The sequence below is a fragment of the Lepeophtheirus salmonis genome, chromosome Z (assembly GCF_016086655.4).
Source record: "Lepeophtheirus salmonis chromosome Z, UVic_Lsal_1.4, whole genome shotgun sequence".
Classification (NCBI taxonomy): Eukaryota; Metazoa; Arthropoda; class Copepoda; order Siphonostomatoida; family Caligidae; genus Lepeophtheirus; species Lepeophtheirus salmonis.
The window spans coordinates 11,048,641-11,070,447 of record NC_092584.1 but is presented as its reverse complement, the minus strand read 5'-3'; the positions used below and the strand labels follow the sequence as shown (position 1 = coordinate 11,070,447).

General features: G+C 28.9%; 1 protein-coding gene across 1 annotated transcript in view; it reads right to left on the bottom strand.

The window, feature by feature from the left end:
* Nucleotides 1-21,807, bottom strand: part of LOC121130460 (uncharacterized) — a 274,370-nt gene that overhangs the window by 5,088 nt on the left and 247,475 nt on the right. Inside the window, exon 3 of the mRNA XM_040726204.2 lies at nt 911-1,059. Within this exon, the coding sequence (XP_040582138.1) occupies nt 911-1,059 (149 nt within the window). The remainder of the gene's footprint in view (nt 1-910; nt 1,060-21,807) is intronic.

Here is a 21,807-nt window from a genome sequence, read left to right as displayed (position 1 = left end):
ATCCAATATCTCAGATGCTTAAAAGTTGACAATATTTATAATTTTTTTCTTTAATAATCGTCATCATATTATAGAATTGTAATTTAAATTTTGTAAGAAAACAAATTTAAATTGGTAGAAAAAATGCATTAGTTAACAACAACATTATCTTTATGTTGATTATAATAATAATAATGTATCAATTTTGTAGTTATTTCATAGAAAAGTTACCATCAATTATGATTTTTCATTCAATTTAAATAATTTTAATATATAAAATCACCCATTACCTGGAAACTCAAAAACCTCTCAAATCAATTAAATATGATTTTTTTTGTTTAATTTTCAAACACAAATATAGGAACAGGGAAGACATGTTATTTTTCATTCAAAATTGTTTTTTAAACTAATCATTATCATAATCATTTTTTATTTCTTTTCGATGATTAGACATGGAATTACTCACATAGATATAGTATCATAATTATTTTTATATATTCAAACGGATTCTGAATTCTGTACTTAATCCTCCGTTAGTGAACTGTGATATAAAGCATCAACAGAATGAAAAAACTCCTTAGCTAATACTTATCAGTATGTTCCTTAAACATTCAAACTAATGATATACAATTCATTATTACCCTTTGCCTTGTGCAAGATATAGTCCTAAATTTAAGAATTTTTAATCGATGTTTACTGACTTTAATTAAATGTTTTGCTTAAAAGCTTTTCCACTGTTTTTCGTTTGGATTTCTTGGGTTATTTTATTTTATTTTTTAAAATTAAGGACTAAGTTGTAGAATACTAGCTACAAAATTATAATATGGCCATAGTCTCGCTTTACTGACCGTGTATTACCGGTTAGACTATTTATAAAAATTTTAGCAATATACATCCGTATATAATTAAGTATATAAATGATAATGCTTACCTGGACGACTCCAGCTTGAATAAAAAGTGAGGTATAAGCGTAGAGAAAGGATGGATGATATAGCCTAATTGGAGTTATGAGATTGAATCGAAAATCACTGAATATGAATAAGGAAACGGATATGAAGATTATCACACTGATAAATAATACTGAAAAAGAAAGAAAAAAATAGGATTTTAGTCATTGTATCGTGAATTAGCGAATTATTAATATATATTAATTAATTAATCTATATGTAACAACACTTTTTTGTCCTTGATCTGAAACCCATATAAATTAAATTTTTTAATTCTATATTTAATGTTAGTAGTCGGGGCGTTGCGAGCTTTCATCTTAAGGGAGGGAGACCCTAAAATTATAATTACTCATATAAATAGGTTTATTATATACAAGGTGCACAAACTATCAATGCCGCGACTATGACTCAATCTCTTGAGCAAACGTAGACACTTAGGCAGGTCATTTCTTTCTGTTACATAGCTTAGCTTATGACGAACTTATGAGTCGGATCAAGAAAAAGTTACAAGATTTGCATAGGACCAATTTGCGAATGTTTACTCGCTCATTTGATATCATATTGAGACAGTAATTCATTCCGTAGGTGGATTTATTTAAAAAATTAGAATCTATATAGCTTTCGACATACTGTTTTATTTTTTAAAATCTAATTACTGGTTGGAGAGAAAATTGTATTTAAAAAAATTATTTTTGCGTCACAGTTAGCTTATATATATAATTATTATAAAAAATTTGAGAGGGCTTCAGAATTTTGTATCAAAATTGACACTACAACTAGTAGCATTTAATGCGTTTTTACAAATATGCAATTAGTTAATCTGGGTTTAGATAATTTTTATTTGAATTTTTACCTTTTTAAAAGTGTGAGCCTTTTTTTATAAATAAAAAAGATGAGTAATCCACCGAAAAATTTCTTGATACTTTGCAAATTATATATTGATTTTAAATGTGCGTTTATATATTTAATATTCAATCATTCAATTCTAATAAAATCAAACTCAAAAGTTAACAACCCCCAATATTTAAAAAATTTCATTTTAAAAGGAGTTATGCTTCGAGCTTTATATTTTTTTTTATTCTAAAAATTCAAATCAAAAATTTTATTAACTCAGACGATTAAAATAAATTATTTTCATAAAGTCAATTTTTGTAGGTTTGATTAAAGGTAGTTCTTAGAGAAGGAAATATAGAGGGTAAAGCAACACAACCTGAACTATCGAATGAAAAGGTTTAGTGATTATTTTTTGATATTTTGTTTCCACTGTCCTTTTTACATAATTATAATATACTAATTATTTAGTCATTTTATTATCATGATAAAGCAACAAGCAAACACCAGCACATCTCAGATCTCCTAGATGGTGAAGTTAATGTGATGAAGATTATAGACATTGTTAAACATTTTAGGGCCTAGTTTTTAAGTTAGCCAAGATGAAAAAAAAAAAAAAAAAGAAATCGAGAAGACCTCTTCAGGATTTAAAAAAGTTCAAGGCATAATTTCAAGAGGGATGCAAAGTTCTTGTTCAGTTTGGAGAAGAATATAAAGGAGGATCCCTCTGAGTCGATGAATCACCTCGACTACGACTTCTATGTGTTTCCTAGGATCATCAGGAGGTCTATGGGATTAGTTTCTTTCAAATTACCCCACGCCACCTTCTAACAGAGGGCTTGAAAGCCAGGAGACTTGAGAGTGCAAGATAATATTCACATGGATCAAGGCAAATGGGTCAATTGTGAATATATTCTCAGACACGACGATTTTCACAATTGATGAACTCCACAACCGCCGGAACGACCGCTGCATGCAGAAACAAGAGAAAAAATCCAAGCGATTTACCACAACAAATATCCGGCCTAAAGAAAGGTCCTTGGCATTGCAGACTCTGATGGAAAGAAGAGGCCCGTTTTATTCAAGGCTAGACAGAAAATCGATCTGGAGGCTTTCCATAAGGTGCTTAGATATACCATCTTGCCATGGCTGAAGACCAACTATCGTGAGGGTAACTACGTATGGACTCAGGATGGCACCCCCCTCAAAAGTCCAACATGTGTCAAAAGTTCTGTACAGATAACGTGGCTCGATTCTGGTCCCTTCCTCACCAGATTTGAACCTACTTGACTTATCTATATGGGGGACTTTGGAGAGGGAAACCAACAGGGCCTTACACATAAATGTGGAAATTCTGAATACCTCCATAGTGGCTGCATAGGCGAATATGTCAGAGGAGTTGGTCATTAACTACTGTATGGTCTTCAGGCGACGTGTAAAGCGTGTGATTGATAATGAAGGTGGCCATATTGCTTGAATAGAGTTTTGCTAGAACCTTGTCTACTTGTTTTGTTAACATTATTTTTTTTGCCTATTAATGAAAATATAAAATTATTAATATAGTTCTAAATCCATCTCTCGATTCCATGTTTTACTGCCCTACCCTGACATTATGAATATGGACTTCATAAGCAAGTCTTAGGTCAGATGGAGTAATTGTAAATAAAAACTTGCAAACAACATTTGATACAAAATAACTTATTAACGATTCGTAATCAGCGTGTTAAATACTAATATAATTAAATTTGGAATTGAAACGATATTTTTGTTGTCTTCTTTTGTAAATAATTTTTCAGATGATGAATAATTTTTTATATATTTGTGCTGTTGTTATTTAAGCTGTAGAACATGGAAATGACAATTAAAACCTTTTACAGACATAGCTTTTAGAGACTTTTCTCTAATGATTAAAATCAATTTTTTAGAGTATAATTATGATTCAGAGTCATATTTTGAGGTAAAATAACCTTATATATTAAAAAAAAAACCCGTTTATGGCAATGGAATAAAACTTTGTATCATTTTAAAGGTTAATTACTCTTTATGTTATATTGAATAAAGTTCCTACAAATTGTATCATCAGATTTTCATTACAAAAATGATATCTTTAATCCAAATGAAGCACGTCTAATGGGGAATACAAAAAAAAAAAAAAAATTAGAAAAATTCTTCTATCGTAAGTGGAAACAAAGAAAGAAAAGGGAAGATCCAACAGGTGTGTAAAATATTTTTTTTGTAGTGTTGTTTTGTCTTCCCTGTTGAACCTTCTTATTCATCATTATGTTAAGAAGAAACCTCATACTACAGTATAAAGAATGACTTTAAAAATATCTACTTAGACTGATTTTTCCATTTAATAATTATTCTCGTATTGTATATTTATTATATAAGCAATGAGGTGTTTCATTATTAAAGTAGAAAAATCAAAAATAATTAACTTGTTTATATGAATAATTAGAATCAAATACAAATTATTTGTGTACGAAGTTTCTGTACAGGGTAATCGTGATCTGACATGTTGGAGGAACACCTGAAAGGACTTGCAAGGCCTTCAGGCCTAGGATTAATATAAAGAGGGTCACTTTGAGATTTAATTGTATACTTGAGTAGTTTGTCTGCGACTTTAAGAAAATTAAAATTAAATAAAAACTCTTCTGTTTTATATAAAACAAAAAACAAATACCTTAAAGTTTTGAGAATTATTCTCAGGATGGTTTTATGGCTATGAGTATTGAGTATACAAATATATAGGCACTCTTCTTTCCGGCGATGAGGAAGTGGTTGCTATATTCTGAGTCGGACGCCGAACTAACAGTCTCGCAGCCACTTCCCTGAGCATCAATGAAACTTCCTAATATACCAAACCACTCTACAGGTGTACAGGTGAAGTACTGTACCAAAAAAAAGTTTATATTCTACTGTTGTCGTAATTCTAGGCAACAAGGAACCCTTCTAATATTCTATAATACACCCCAAATTTTTTTGGGGGATATAAATGTATGACAATTATTTTCAGGCACTTGAAACTACTTTGAACAGCTCAGGTAATCATATAATTTATACTGTTTTTCTTATACAACTACAGCTTGAGAGATAACCTTATTTATCTATGCATTGCTGATTGGAAAATAGATAACAAGAGACATCATTTTTTCAACCCTTAGACTATGATGGTGTGTTTTTGATTGCTTATATATCGATAAACATACAAAATAAAAATTATCTTGAGAACATTATATTTAAAAAAAAAAAGTTTATCTTCGATTTACATCAATTAATAATTTTTGTGATTGTGATCAAAATTAATGAATAAGACTTTAAATAAAAGGTTCAATTTTCATGATTTTTTTTTGTGGTTATAACTTATTTTATCTTATTCAGAAAAAGATAGAGAAGTAATTTAATATTTTTTAAATTTCATGGGAGAGACAAAATTAATTTATACAATCAAGAAGAAAACTTTTTATTATTCATTTAATATAGCATATGTCCAGGATAATTGCTATAAAAATATTTAAATTCATAAATATTTATTTAATTATACATTTTTTAACAATTTACACTTATGATAGGCGGGAAAGTTTACTTCAAAGAGAGAAATTAAGAACAAATCCACCTTTTAAGTAATTACCAAAATACAAAAAAACAAACAAGAACAACGTTTAACAAAAGTTTTTATTTTTTAAATTTAGATTTCATTGCAAAATGAGAACTTCAATCCCGATTAAGCTCGTCTAACTGGGAATACAAACGAAATTATATGATACTTCTATCGTAAGTGGAAAATGAAGAAAAGGTAAGATACAAAAGGGGTGTACTCTAATTTTTTTGTGGTCTTGTTTTGTGTTTCTCGTTAAACATTCTAAATCATCACTAAAATGAAAGAGAAACCTTATATTACAATATTAAAAAAATGACTTTAAAAATATCGACTTGTATTGATTTTTCCAATTAATAATAATTTTCATATTATTATATATATAGTAAATAAGTAATGTGAAGGTTGAGTTATAAAAGTTCCAAAACCAAGTATTATTAATCCTATTATATGAAAAATAACAATAAAACAGATTGATGATACTTGGTAGGAAGTTTTTTTAAAGGGGAATCTTCTTTTAGGATCTAGTATGTCGGGAAGTACGTGAAGAAGTCTTGAAAATACTGAAGGCCTAGGATCAATGCCTAAATTGTCACTTTAAGGTTTTATTATATATTAGAGTAGGTTGTCTGGCATTGCCTTGGGAAATTATGAAATTAAAACCCCGGCTCTCATGTTGTACAGGTGAATTGCTGAGACAAAATATAGTTTCAACTCAACTGCTGGCATGTTTTTAGGCAACAAAGAACTCATCTAATATTCTATAATACACCTATGCCCATGGGGTTTGAAGGTGAACTGTTGGACCCAAGGCTTGACTAATTTATTTTCCACGCCTTCCTGAGCATCAAGGAAGTATCCTAATATCCCAAAATACACATCATCCCTCAGGTTGCGGACCTCAAGACAGTACAAACTGCGCCGCCGTCCCATTTCTATGCACCAAAACCCCTTCTGATATGCTAGAATATACTCCAACCACGGTTGTGGGATGCTGGTCCCTGAGGCAGGTTAAATTCTTCCATCACCGCTTCCTTGAGTATAAAAGAACCTTTCTAATATCTAAAATACACACCAGTCCTCAGGTTGTACCGTTGAAGTGTTAAAAAAGACATTTAAAGACCACCTATACCCTTGAATGACAAAATAATGATTACAAAAACCGTTTCAGTACCCTTAAGAACCTAAAGGAAAAATTAGTTGAATTTCCATGCATTAGGTTGGCTTTGATTTAAGGACGTACATTTACACACAAAGACATTCACATTTTATTGGACATAAGAGTAAGTTTTCCCAGCGTGGCATGGGTTATTACGAAATTAAAATTAATCAATAATTCTTCTGCTTAATATAAAACAAAAAACAAATACCTTAAAGTTTTGAGCACTATTCTCAGGATGGTTTTATGGCTATGAGTATTGAGTATACAAATATATAGGCACTCTTCTTTCCCGCGATGAGGAAGTGGTTGCTATATTCTGAGTCGGACGCCGAACTAACAGTCTCGCAGCCACTTCCCTGAGCATCAATGAAACTTCCTAATATACCAAACCACTCTACAGGTGATACAGGTGAAGTACTGTACCAAAAAACAGTTTATATACTACTGTTGTCGTAATTCTAGGCAACAAGGAACCCTTTTAATATTCTATAATACGCCCCAATTTTTTTTTGAGGGATATAAATGTATGACAATTATTTTCAGGCACTTGAAACTACTTTCAACAGCTCAGGTAATCATATAATTGATATTGTTTTTCTTATACAACTACAACTTGAGAGGTAACCTTATTTATCTATGCATTGCTGATTGGAAAATAGATAACACGAGACATCATTTTTTCAACCCTTAGACTATGATGGTATGTTTTTGATTGCTTCTTTCTTGTTAAACATACAAAATAAATACCTTTTTAAAGAGAAACTATTTGGCTTTTCAACCTACAGACAACAACATTTTATACACTACTAGAGTAGGTTTGCCCTTTCACATTAAGAAATTAAAATTAATTTGGAACTTCCCTTCTTCATAAAAACAAAAAAATGAAGACAGTCAAGTTTTTAGAATGATTCACGATTCCCTTTAAAAAAATAGTACAAAGATACGTATCAACATGAAGCGTGAATAATTGTTATAACTTTACGTCTTTTATTTTTTGTTTTATATGAAGTATTCATTTGTTTCTAAAAAAAAATCGTTGTTAGAAAAATCCTATTTTAAGACCAGCATGGCTTTGAAAGCAAAAAAAATGGTCTCCTGATCCGATTCCAGAGCCTAAAGTACCTAAATAAAAAAAATGCTACAAAATCCATCTTTTGGTTTTGCTGACTCCCAGACACACCCCTACAGCTATCTATTTAGCTTTAAAAACTTATATGAAAAATTACTACAAAATCTATCGTTCAGTTTTAGCCTTTCAAAAAAACAAACAATATTATTTAAAATAACTTTTAAAATATTAATTATCTCGAGAACATCATATTTTAAGAAAAAAGTTTATCTTCGATTTACATCAAATAATAAATTTTGTCATTGTGCTCAAAATTAATGAATAAGACATTCAAATAAATGTTCAATTTTCAGGGATTTATTTTGTAGCTATAACTAATTTTATCTTATTCAGAAAAAAATAGAGAAGTAATTAAATATTTTTTAAATTTCATGGGAGAAACAAAATTAATTTATACAATAAAAAAGAAAACTTTTTATTATAAATTTAATATAGCATATGTCCAGGATAATTGCTATAAAAATATTTAAATTCGTAAATATTTATAAATTATACATTTTTTAACAATTTACACTTATGATAGGCGGGAAAGTTTACTTCAAAGAGAGAAATTGAGAACAAATCCACCTTTTAAGTAATTACCAAAAAACAAAAAAAAAAAATAAAAAAAAAACGAATAACAAAAGTTTTTATTTTTTAAATTTAGATTTTCATTGCAAAGTGAGACCTTCAATCCCGATTAAGGACGTCTAACGGAAAATACAAACGAAATTATAAGATACTTCTATCGTAAGTGGAATATGAAGAAAATACAAAGGGGTGTACTCTAATTTTTTGTGGTCTTGTTTTGTGTTTCTCGTTAAACATTCTAAATCATCACTAAAATGAAAGAAAAACCTTATATTACAATATTAAAAAAATGACTTTTAAAATATCGACTTGGATTGATTTTTTCAATTAATAATAATTTTCATATTATTACATATATAGTAAATCAGTAATGTGAAGGTTGAGTTATAAAAGTTCCAAAACCAAGTATTATTAATCCTATTATATGAAAAATAACAATAACACCGATTGATAATACTTGGTAGGAAGTTTTTTTAAAGGGTAATCTTCTTTTAGGATCTAGTATGTCGGAAAGTACGTGAAGAAGTCTTGAAAATACTGAAAGCCTAGGATCAAGGCCAGAGTGATCACTTTAAGGTTTTATTATACACTAGAGTAGGTTGTCTGGCATTGCCCAGTGAAATTATGAAATTAAAACCCCGGCTCTCATGTTGTACAGGTGAAGTGAAAATCCATTGATTGGTTTGTCCGTGATGGAAGGCTATACATACTCACACGTGAATACATAGACATTCACATTTAATATATACGTATAGATTTAAAGTATCATTTTCTTGTTACAACTTGCACTTTTTGAGATCCTTAATTAAAGTGGAGCTTCTGAAAATTTGTTCTGATTTGCTGGGGACACACTTTATATTCATAATCGACTTAATTTTGTATAACACAATTATTCATTCTATTATGAACATCCTATTAATATATTCTCAATTACAGATACAAATACTAAGAAACTCCATTAATTGTTACTGGCTTTTTATTTTGATGTTATAGCTGTTATTTATATGTATATTTGTAGTTCTTTGAGTACTCCTATCAATATATTATATCTTTATTATGTAGTAATTGAATGAAATTGTATAATGTATTAGGATACAATACGTTCTTATGAAATATATACTATTGAATAGGATGTGTTTCATAGAGATGTTACATACATATGCATATATACTAATAGTAAGATTAATTGGCTTGATTCATTTACCACGTACAACATTCAAAATACACCTAGCATTAAAATATACTGCGTTGTGAACATTGATGAAAAACTATTGGTGTATTATTTCGAATAGAGCGTTGTAAAAGTCTTCTTAATGACCTAAAACATTACTCCTGAGCACTAATCTCAGCCTATTGCTTGACTGCAACATCTGGTGACATGTGTAGTCCAAAGCCTGCCGAGTCCACTCTTGTTTTCCGTGAATAAGAAGCGGAAGAAGATGAGCTACAACTATATCTCAAATGTGTGCGGTGTTTTACGGTCTCGGTTCGAGGATTTCTTTGCCTGCAATTGCAGCTAAGCCCACAAATAATTTATTTGTATTGACTTTGGATAAATTTAGCTCTGATATCTACCAAGTATGAGTTCATTTGAGCTAATTCAGAAGAAAATGAATTATAAAATGCAAGGAGGTGCAAGATGTAATTATTAACACCCATATATATTTTAAGTAAATGTACAATTTTTATTATTTTAAAATATTATCTCCACTATTCTTTTTGGTGGAGGGTAGCAACGTACAAAGTTAATGAACACTCCCAAAAATTTTATTATAAATTATAGTATTATAGTACGTGCAATTTTCATTTAACATTCTAGGTTTGAGAAATTCTATGAACTGTAACAATTTAAAATTTTCAGAATAAAAGTATTAAAATTTCTAGGGAAAGCGTCAGAAACGGAATTGGTAGTGGTATTAAAGCCTTTTACAGAGAAATTTACTATGTTTGGTACCAACTTGAACCTTGTTCGCATGCAATTTTTGCATCTCACGCCATACTCAAGTCGTCTCATCCTTCTAGGGAGTATTGATGCTTATTAAAAATCACCTTCAGGTAATAGTAAAAAAATTGACGAAGTTGGTAACTACGTTGTCCTGAATCTTACTATTTTCAAGAAGAAAACTCGACTCTTCGAGGCGTATTGTCCTATTACAGATAAAAGTTCCTTCTCAGATCCAGTTAGTGATCCGAAATAGAGATGAAGTGGAAAATATTATTCATAATTTGTCTCTTGATTATATTGGCTTCATCCACATCCAAATAACCATCAATAATTTATCATAGAGTGTTTTGTCACAAAAGAGTATCCGAGGAAGGATTGATTATATCTTAATATAAAAAGAGCTTTCAAATCATTAGACCATACATGGGTTCATGCGAGCTTCAATGGACCTCATTTTATGTAAAATATATTTTAAGCGAACGACATTTGCCTACCTGTATTAAGAATGTCTGCCCTCGATGATTTTACAATTAAAGAATTTAAAATATAAATGTCATTTTAAGTAGTAAATTTTTAACTATTTTGGCGCGAAGGGCTTAAAGAGCTTTATTTTATTAATTATTTACTACTAGATCTTATTATTCTCTTTTGTTATTACCGAGTACATTGAGAGCATGGAGAGAAGTAGGGATGTTATTTTTTTTGCAAACACTCATTAGTCATGTTCTACTTTATTCCAAAAACATGTCCTTTTATTAAAAGCCTATATATTGAAATAATTGATCATTTAGACGAATAAATTAATAAAAAATCTGGTAAATTTAGAAGAATATCAACTAATCTAAGAGTACTCAAAAGTCCTGTACCTGAAAGCTATCCCTAAGTATATACAATATACATCTGGAATAATAAGAAGTCGGGGTGGAGGGTATTCTACACATTAATGGTTGATCACCAACAAAACATGAATTATTGAACGACTTCTTGCCTAAAGGTCAAAATATACCTTTTGAGGATTGTGTCAAAGGAAGTAGGAAAGTTCCAGACAATGGTGGCGAAAAAGGCATGTCTGAGATGCCATATCTCAAGAAATATGGCCACGTTGCATTACGGGAATTCAACTTTAAGGAGGCCCATTGCCAGAGCAATATTTAAGATGGTTACGGTTATTGTTTTGTACTTCTGCTGTGGTTATATATTACATATGTTTATGGCTTTTTATATTATTATCTAAAACTGAAATACTTTTTAATCGGTGAAGCTGGTTTGTCTTTGACTGCATATGATTATTTTAATATCCTTATACTTTATACTTATTAATATAGGGAGATTATCTTCAATTTTACGCATCAATTATTATTCTACTTTTTGTATGGATCTTTTTTGAGGGAAAGTAAAAAAAAAAAAAAATAATAATAAAAACCTTCAATTTTCTTGCCTAAACTGAAACCATTCAGATATTGGTTTCCTAAACCTTTTAATTTAACTTTTATTTTTACAATAAATTATTTTAGAGAGAACAAAAAATGAAATAAAAAGAGAGCCAAAATCTGATTTAAAATATATTTAATCAAATTCAAAGATATTGATGATGGGTTTGAAAAATAAGAATGTAACCTCCTTACATTAATAACTGAATTAAAAACTATTCAAGTATCATTGACAATAGATAAAACTCTGTCATACATTAGATGTTATATTCATATTTTAAAATTGTGAGCTTTTTTGACTAGAGGTCTCTGCATGGGCTCATTAAAAAAATATCATTTGTGTTTCGTCAACACAAAATAAAGCAAGAACGACTCTTCTCTAAATTGAGTCTTGACTATGTAATTCGAATAATAAGTCTAACTAATTGACTCAACTATGTTTTTATTTTGTGTCAATATTGACACACATCATTCATAAATTTAACTGAAGAGATTCTTGAGTTCATCCAAATTTCAACTTTTATTATAACTTATATCTTGGGAAATATTAAATTACTTTAACAATCCATTTTTATTTTATTTTGTAGCCTACCGAGCAAGTTTTTACTTTATAAAATGTGTATATTGTGCTTTTTTTTTTTTGGGCTTGAAGGACATGAATAAAATACTAATACTAAAATTTGTAAATACATGTTTCCAAATTTGAAAAAAATAGTAAATTATTTTCGTATTTTTTTTCTTTTGAATTGGAGAAAATAAATTTCCTAATGAGTACCAAACAATGAACCCTCTTTTTTTAAATCAAATAACTTTATCATTTTTCATCACAATCATAAAAATCTTACTTTGTTGTACATACTACTCAATTTTTAAAAGAACATCTTTAAAAATTAATATAGCTTGTACTTCTTATACTTACACTGTTCAACAGCAAAAATTGGTATAGTTGCAAATTTATTTTAATAGAATTAGATGCGCTGATTCCAAATATGGCCTTCAGAAAAATGCAAATTGTTTTTGTATTTTTAAGTTTCAAAGTTTTTTTAAGCCCTTAGTGTTGAATATATTTCAAAAATAAACGTTAAAAGTTTTCAAAAATAAATGTTAAAAGATTTCAGAAATAAATGTCTAATAAATTTACCTTTTAGATCAATGATTTTTAATTTTAAGAAAATACTCTTTTCAAAAACATTATATTTAGTTGTCAATTTAATATAATGCAAGCACAATATTCTAAGAATTGATCTTCTTTTAAATTGATCTTATAATAAGGGTCAATTTATTAGAAAATATGAAATATCCTATCATAAAATATATAAAAGATAATTAATTATTTTATGCATAAAGTATTTTCTGTTCACCAACTCAATACTTGAAACCTCCTTCGAAGACAATTCAATCATATAAAGAAGACAAACCAACAACGGGAGTACAAATTGGAAATTATTTCTTGAGCAATAAAATTTTTAAAAATACGTAAAATGGACGACAGAGAAGACCTACAGGAATTACTTATAAGATATCAATTAATCATAATTACTAATATAACTTAAACCCCTCTATTGTTGAACTTTATTCTTTAATTAAATAAATTAATTTTGTTAGGATTTACTGAGGGGCACCAACACTTATGGCACCCTAGGTGAGAAAAGTAGGTGTTTTAATGTTGTTTTTTTTAAACTAAACTTATAATATTTTATTAAATTTAAAGTTACTATATGTAAAAATCATCTTTATAAAAAAACGCAAACCTAACCTAAAAATCATTTTCCCAAGAAATTAAGATTCATTTGCACTGTATGTTATTTTACAAATATTTGTTTTGTTAAATATTTTATGATCTTTTGTGTGACCTTGACCTTATTTTTATTAAAAAATATATTTAGTGTCTTTATAGTAGCTAAAAAATTAACTTGTACATGTATCTCCATTTTTTTCCAAGATATGTTCCATTATGCATTTTCAACTGTAACCTTTAACTTCAACCATGACTTCTCAAAATTTCATCTCCTTTTATATAGCTTTCCTGCAAATTTTTTCGAAAATTGTACCTTTTTCCATAATCCTACTTATAAGCAAACTAATATACCATGTTTAAAACATAACCTACGTTACAATTTGTGGGAAAAAGAGGGGGCATTTGACAAATCTGTTTTGTGAAAGTATTATTTTCTTCAAAAGGTAACTTTTGAGATGATTCTCCAAATTTTGTGTCCATAATATCCATTAAAGTAATACATGTCAATAACATTTTTATGTATAGGAATAAAAGGACATTTGTCTTATGAATTATGGATAAATTTAATTAAAATTAATATTGGAATGATTAATGATTCTCATTTATGATACTCTCATTTAGAAAAGTATACTCTTTTATTCATTATTTGCTCCGAATTGAAATTATTGGGTATGTATGAGTAATAATTGCTACATTCCATAAGCAAACACAGCTTCAACAATAAGATCGAACGATAGTCTTTGCCAAATGTATATGATACCGTTTTATTAGATAACTTCATATCCAACTTGTATCCAATAAAAACATATTATTCCGAATGTAATTGTCTACTCTATTGTGAGCCCAAGAAGAAAATCCACTCATAACTAGCAAGGACGTCCACAGGATTGTATATATATATAAAGTACCACAAATAACAAAACAAAACACATTTTTTCACCCACATAAAGTATTTAGACAAACTTACATCAGTGTATGGTACTATGTCAGGACTTGATAAAAATCAAGATTGACAAAAAAATTCCGTCGAAAAAGTAAGGTCAGAGCCCTCTCTCTCTTAGTTAAAATAATACATTAAGAATACTTTATCAGATCATTATAACAATCCCAATCTCACTATATTTTGCGTTACTCATTGTATTATAAACTTTATAGATATATATTTAAATGAAAATTACAAAGACATTTACAATGGATAGTGTGGATTTAAAATCTCCTTATCATTGTCTTTAACGTTATCACTAGAGTCGGTTTTTCTCAACATATTTTTAATGAAAAGACACAAAAGAAATAAAAGTTCCTTAAGATCATTTTCTAAACAATGTTATCTATTTACCAGTTTTAAAATTGAGATAAAATGTAATTTTGATATATGTGGCAGAGGAATTTAGTTGGCAATATTCATGCACAAGAATTTTCGGTTTTTAAAGTGAATTCATCCTTTTTATCTAATGTATGAACAGTTTTCTTTAATTTAGCACTTCATTATTGGGAATTTGGCACACTTTTTCAGTTCCTAACACTTTCATTTTTATTTTGAATTTTTTTTTAAATCTCAACTCTTTGTTAGGCAAAAATACAATTCGTACCTTACCTTTCATACTATCTTCAAGGAAAAGATTTGTCCATATCAAAACAACATCTAATGATTTTCGAGAAGGATCACCCTCAAAACTATAAAACAACTGGTAGCAACCCTATACATCCTTCTATTACCTACTCTTGGAATGATAATTATGCTTGGGGCAATCTAGTTACAGAAAGCCACCGTGTTGATAGTGCGCGGTATCTTTAGAGTATTGATCTTAAACTGGGCGGTAAAGAACTGCCATCCAACTTTTGTACATATGTGACTCGTTCCTTAGCTTTCTTTTGTTTTTTAGTTGTCCAAAATCAACTGGAACCGCACTTCATTTACAGATGTCATTTTTTTTTTGGTGTACATCTTGCACACACACTTTTTAGCCCCAACAAAAGTTGATACTAAAAGCTAACTGTATTTCTTTGTTTTTATGGAAGTGCTGTAGTGGTATTATTTCTCCCTGTCCATTGAATGCCAATGTATGCATAGTCACAGCCCATGAAGGCATGATAGGCAGGCAGTGATTTGCAGAATGTAAGTACAGCATGTCTCACAGTTATGTTTATCTATTGCTGAGATTGGGATGGGGAGGGGGGAGGGATTCTTTTTGGGGGTATAGCTTAAAAACCTAACAGTGATGAAGTACATAATATTTTTGTCATCGAAAAATTACAAACATTGGGCCTGGTTAAAAAACAGGCCCAAAATCATTTGGTAGCTAGTAAAAACAATAGTTTCAGCAACAATTGGACTATTCCTCATTTAATAGTATGGATATAGTTGTACCAGTTGTTACAGATGAGAGAAAGGAAATTATCACGAGTCCCACTCCTTTTCCTGAAAAGTGTTAGCTGAAAGGACTCAGTTGTTGACCCTCAATTCTACTCAGAGTCCAAATTAAACTTATATATACCCAACAAATCTTTATTTTTACTCGTACTATCAGTAATTACCTACAAACCTACAAACACTTTATACTGCTCAAGAATAAATGAATAATGATAATAGCATTAGAAGCTTAAAAAACAACAAAAAAACCGCTATTTAGATTGACAAATAATATAAAATTCATTGTAGTTCATATTTTTTACAACTCTAAAAATATATTTCTGCAATTTTTTTTTAGAATCATTAAAAGAAAAGCTGAACTATGATTAGAAGCAAGGCAATTATGTAATATCTTTTGCCATCTATTAAAATCTTATTAATATGAATCTTCCATTCTTATAAAAAGATAAATTATTTAAATGATGCTTTTAAATGAATATATAAAATAAGTATAATAAAGGTTTCTCCTTTTAGATAGCTAGTACTTAAATAAATAGTAATTAGTATAATAGGCTCATGAGTTCAAAGACGTAAATATATAGTCAATATACAACTAAGTAAGCTGCTTTTCACCTTTGTTATTGTTTGATCTAATCAACTATGCTAAAAATATAATATCAAAAGTATTGTGGCTATTGATATGCAATAATAAAAATAATTGAGCATTTAAGTCTTTTTTATTTGTAGATTTATGTGGAATATATGTAATTACAACAGTAAAAAAAAGGAAAAATATTCTGATTACATATTTGATCAATTTGAAACATTTATTATGAATCTACCATAAGTTTTTGTACAAGTTCAGATAACACTATGCAACAGCATTTTCCCCTACTAGCTAAAACTCATATTTAGGATTGTTATTTAAGCCTCACAATACGAAAAGTACAATTAAAACTTTCAAACACAATAGGTTTATCATTAAAAGCCTTTAAAAAAAATTTAGTTATTGAGTTTAATTTCGATTCAAAAACATATTTTAAAATGAAATAAACATAGACGAAAAATAATCCAGCATCCAGCAAAAGATATATTAGTTATTAAGTTATCTTAAATGCAATTTCTACAAAATGTGTTTAATCATACAAAATCAAGTAAAATGAAGGATCAAATTTGAACTTTCATAATTTTTTTCCATATTTTTTCAGTTACTTTATATTAAAGCTAAAACTAAAAAATACATCTTTATAACTAGACAAGGTTTGCTACAAAAAAGTTAAATTTTGATTGAATTTTTCAGTTTAACTCTTAATTTTATTAAAAAATGTTTAATAAATAAGCTATAAAAAAGATTAAGTAAAAATATAAGCCTAGAATTTTTCATTTATTTAGATGACGGAATGTTTTGATCAACTGTTATGCCCTAAAGTTTTTTCACCCCAAATTAGGATTTTGAATCGTAATTATATTCAAAAATTTGATTTAAAAAAGAGGCATTCAATGTACAACATATTGTGCTTGTGGCTTTTAATGGTCCTTGCAGTGTTCTGAGGATACAAGAGCAATAATAAATGTAAGTTTTAGTTGGTAGAAGTTGTTCAAAAGTCTGAGCTTTGATTCATTATGTAATTATAAAACATTTTCTATAAGAATGTTTGTTATATTTTACTAATATTTTTTTTTTAATTTCAAAGGATTTTTGAGTAAGAAAATCAATATAGAAATAGGTCAATCAAATTAAATAACTATATATATATTTTTTGAAATTGAATATAAAAACATACTATTATATACATATGTAGATACATTTTATTTAAAAAACTCTCAAAATCCTGAGAAAAGGCTGAATAATGGGCATTTAAAAAAAAAAAATCAACTGTAAGTTAACATGATAAGCCTTCAAATTTGAGGAGATCAGCTACAATCAGCTGTAACAAGGGAGGAGAAGGAAATAGAGATGAAAATTGGCAAGAATGACCCCTCAAAGTCGCTCTTCGTCTTTTATGTACACAAACAAAACTTCAATCAGGGTTGGAATATAATTGAATCTATTTAGGAAAGGAAATTCACTACTCAGGAATTAAATAATAACGACAACTGCGAAGGAAAAGAAAATTCTAAACATATTTTGTGAGTCGTTCTTATGGTTTCTGAATTATTAGTCAATTTTGGGATGAATTATTTATCCCCCTCAACGGCGAATATGAAAAAAAAGAGATGTCTTATTCTGTATAGAGCATGTCTTGTTTAATTATAACTAATTCATTCATTTTTAAATAATTCATGTTCTATAATATAAAAGTTTAATAACACATGTTCTGAAAAGTCCCGGGTTTAACAGAGAAACACATTTCTTTCGTTCAAAATTGTTTTTTTTAATTAAATTATTATTACAACTAATTTATTTTTTATTTGATTTTATAATTTTTATTCACTTTATGGAGCACTTATAACACTTTTCAAGGCATTGCTTAGCTTGGACAGTATTTTTTTCAATCAAAAAGCAGAGTAAAATACCAATAAGAAATTGTTTTTGATCCGTTGTTTTAAAAATAACAACAAAAGAAGGGTCACACTTAGTACAGTAAGTCACAAACTAAAAACAGATTGTTATGAAATTTTGACAGCAGTATAATAAAGTTAGTATGAACTGAAAATAAGGCGAATTAAAAAAAAAAAGGAAAAAGTTTTATCTTTGTCTGATGTTCAGGACTTTTCATTACATGGGTTTTTATTTTATCCCGTAACTGTTTTAGATTATGAAATAAAAGATCTACACTAAAATGGTAAAAAGTGACGATTCACTACGTGGAAAATTTGTCACTTGATACACAAGTTTTATGAAGTAAAGAAGAAAAAACAACAACTAAAAACACGGCTACGATGTCTAAAAGGCGAGTATTTACTTGTAACTTGTAAAAATTCTTGATTCTACTCTTTTACTTTTTGAACTTATTATAGCATGTAAATCATGAAAATGTATTTCTCTGTTTGGATTCAAAAAGTATCGCGTCTACATGAGGAAGAAAGCTGCTTCATCCTTTTTGATTAAGAATCTTAAGGTATCTAATAGGAATCTTATAATTACTCCTTGAGCCGTACAATCTTTGCTAGGATTGAATAATAATAATATGTTTTTGATCAATTGGGTCTCATGTATTTATTAGGTAAAACAAAATATAAGTAGTGATTTTTTTTATTTTCCCCAAAATATATTGAAGATTGCTTATATGTTAACGAATGCACATATGTATAGAAACAGTATCAAAATAAACCGAGACAGAAGACCGGAACCTAGGTCAATAAAGCTGAATCAAGACCGTTGAAGAGTAAGAACCGAGTCCAATAGAATTGCTGAACCTGAGACAGGAACAACCTTGCTTATTGTGTAAAATTGACTTTATAAAAAGATACCTTCCTTTAAAAAAACTATTAGTAATATTTTCGATGAATTAATTCAAGGACTCCTATTAAGGATTATTTAAAAAAATTAACTTAGGGCTTAAATGTAATTAAGAAAAGTAACTAGAAAAGAAAAATTGAAGTTGTCTCGTTTTTTTCTTTCAAATTCCAGGATCTTTTCATGCTGCCTTTACACATATATATATAAGAAACCTGCAAAAATATTATTCAAAAAAAAAAATGGAACACTTCAAAATGTAGAAAAAAGTACAAATGGGTAATTTTTTTTTGCATTACAACACTTTTAGAACAAAAAAAAGAAAATATTGGAGAAAATGTCAATTACCTAAGAACATTATTTTTAATTAGCTCTTGAAATAGTGTTTATTTATTAATGATGAGTCAAACTTTTAGAGGAAAATATATATGCTTAATCAGAAAACTTTTCATTCTTAATGTAGCTTCAAAACTTTCCAAATGAGACTAATCAATACGAATAGAAAATTTAATTTAGTTATGTCATTTATTTTGTAATTCTCTAAGAAATCTATTTCGATTTTTATAAATTATATTATTTATTTGGTATTTTAATACCCGGTGATATTTTCATTTATTTGTTTATCTATATCAAAATTTTATGGAGAAGGTCTTAGAGAGAGAGAGAGTTATAGTGTACAAAAGGATGCATAATTTAAATGTCAGCATGTTTTATTCAATAGTCGTTGAAAGTTAGTAGATTAAAAAGTATGTAATTGACTACTTTTCAAAGCTCGTAAAAAGTTTTTTTTATTTTTTCAGAATAAATCCGGTTCCAAATAGCCAATTTGGACAAACTGCGCAAATTTAAAATCCTTGAATAATTCTCCATAGAGTTATATACATTTTAAGAAAATGAATGGAAAGTTGTTTGTGAGTATATTAGAAATTGAAGGAATGAACGGATTTTCATAAATCGCACCAATAAAAACTCAGTAGTTAAATTGAAATAAGTTTTTTCATATAAAAATTATCTCCTTCTATTTTTCGGTTATTTTTATTTTCGAAGGCACACGCATGTAACTCACTTCAACTACCCATGACACTGAATGATTGTGTTTCGAAGAAAACTTTCAAATATTGCCTTAAGAATGAAACCACGCCTACTCTGCTACAGCTGCATTGCTACGCATGATAAGAAAGTAAGTTATGTTGCACTTACTCTATTATAAAACTCTGATATAAATTTGATAACTGTAGTTTGTATGTCGTTCAAAAAGCTATGTTGGATCACTGTATGTAATAACAGCTACCTAAGGTCCTTTAGTCCTACGCTCCTAGCTATTTTCACTCATTGGTAGAATTAAACACTAGAAAAACGAAGAAAATGATAAATGATAGCTATATCATATAATAACAAATTCTAGCCACACACCTCCCATTTTAAACTTCAACTCTCTTGTCTCTTGAAAAAGGTTATGTTGAACGGCAGAAAGAACATAGTTAGTAACTACGACATTTTAGTTGTTGTAGTTACCAAAGTAAATTTATAAGAACCGATCCTAGGACTGAGTAATTGTATTAGTATTGGACTAATAGAACTCCAGTCTTTTTAGTTTATTAACACCTATACAATAATATGAAAAAGAGCCTTTTGGAACCGTCCAGGGTTTCAACTACTCCCGCTCTGTCAATGTAATTCCAAAAGTACTGGAAAAGATTAATGATTCTTTAATTTAGGTAGTAACAATGTAATCCACAAAGTGAATTATTTGCTTTCGGTTTTCACAAAATGAATAATAATGTCTTTATTTCAGTTTATAGATTCAATCGTCTAGATAAAATACCTCTATAAGTATAGATGTAACTAATGGACATGTGTAGAAATATTACACAAAAGACTACAATATATATACATATATAAGGTTAAGATGAATCGTTATTGGGATAATGAATAGTTTTTACATACAATAGGTTGAACACTTAAGAGAATCTTCAAATTCAGAGGGAGAGAGATTCATTAATCCGCATGTCTTACCACTATTCAATGTTCAATAATATTATGTTTTCATACCAATATCCTTTAAAAATTTGATTACACTTAATTGATATTAACCTTTTAAATAAATAACATAAAGCTTATATGTTTGTCTGTAGATTTGTGTTTATGTATGTACTACCTATAGTAATTTTTGAGTGTATCTTAGGATTATATAGATAACTACGAATATACTAGACGTGCAAAAAGTACTGAGACTTCCCTCTTAGTAGTCATCAACATACTACTAATTTATCAGGATGATGATTTATATAGAAAATTTTATTTTTTGATACTTTTTACTATAACAATGCACATTAATTATGGGCCTGACTACCATCAGCCTCCTTATCAGTATACATCACATATTCAACGTAGTGTTTTCATGATCATCCACTGCTGCTTAACAGAGGTCTTCAGGGCATCAATATTCGGGTTGCGTATTTTGCAGGCCTTTTTCTCAATTTGCTAACAGATGGAGTAATCCAATAGATTCAGATCTAAGCTCTGAGGAGGCCAGGGTTCTTGGGCAAGATTTTCATGTTGCTACCCATCCACTATTGTACAATATTAGTAGTATGGGTGGGAGCCCCAGACTGTTGAAATACATTCATGGCCTTGTTGGACTTTTCATGATATTGGTGATCCATGGGACCACATTGACCTTCAACACCCTCAAGTAGTCGGCCGCAGGTAATCAGTATCAATTAGG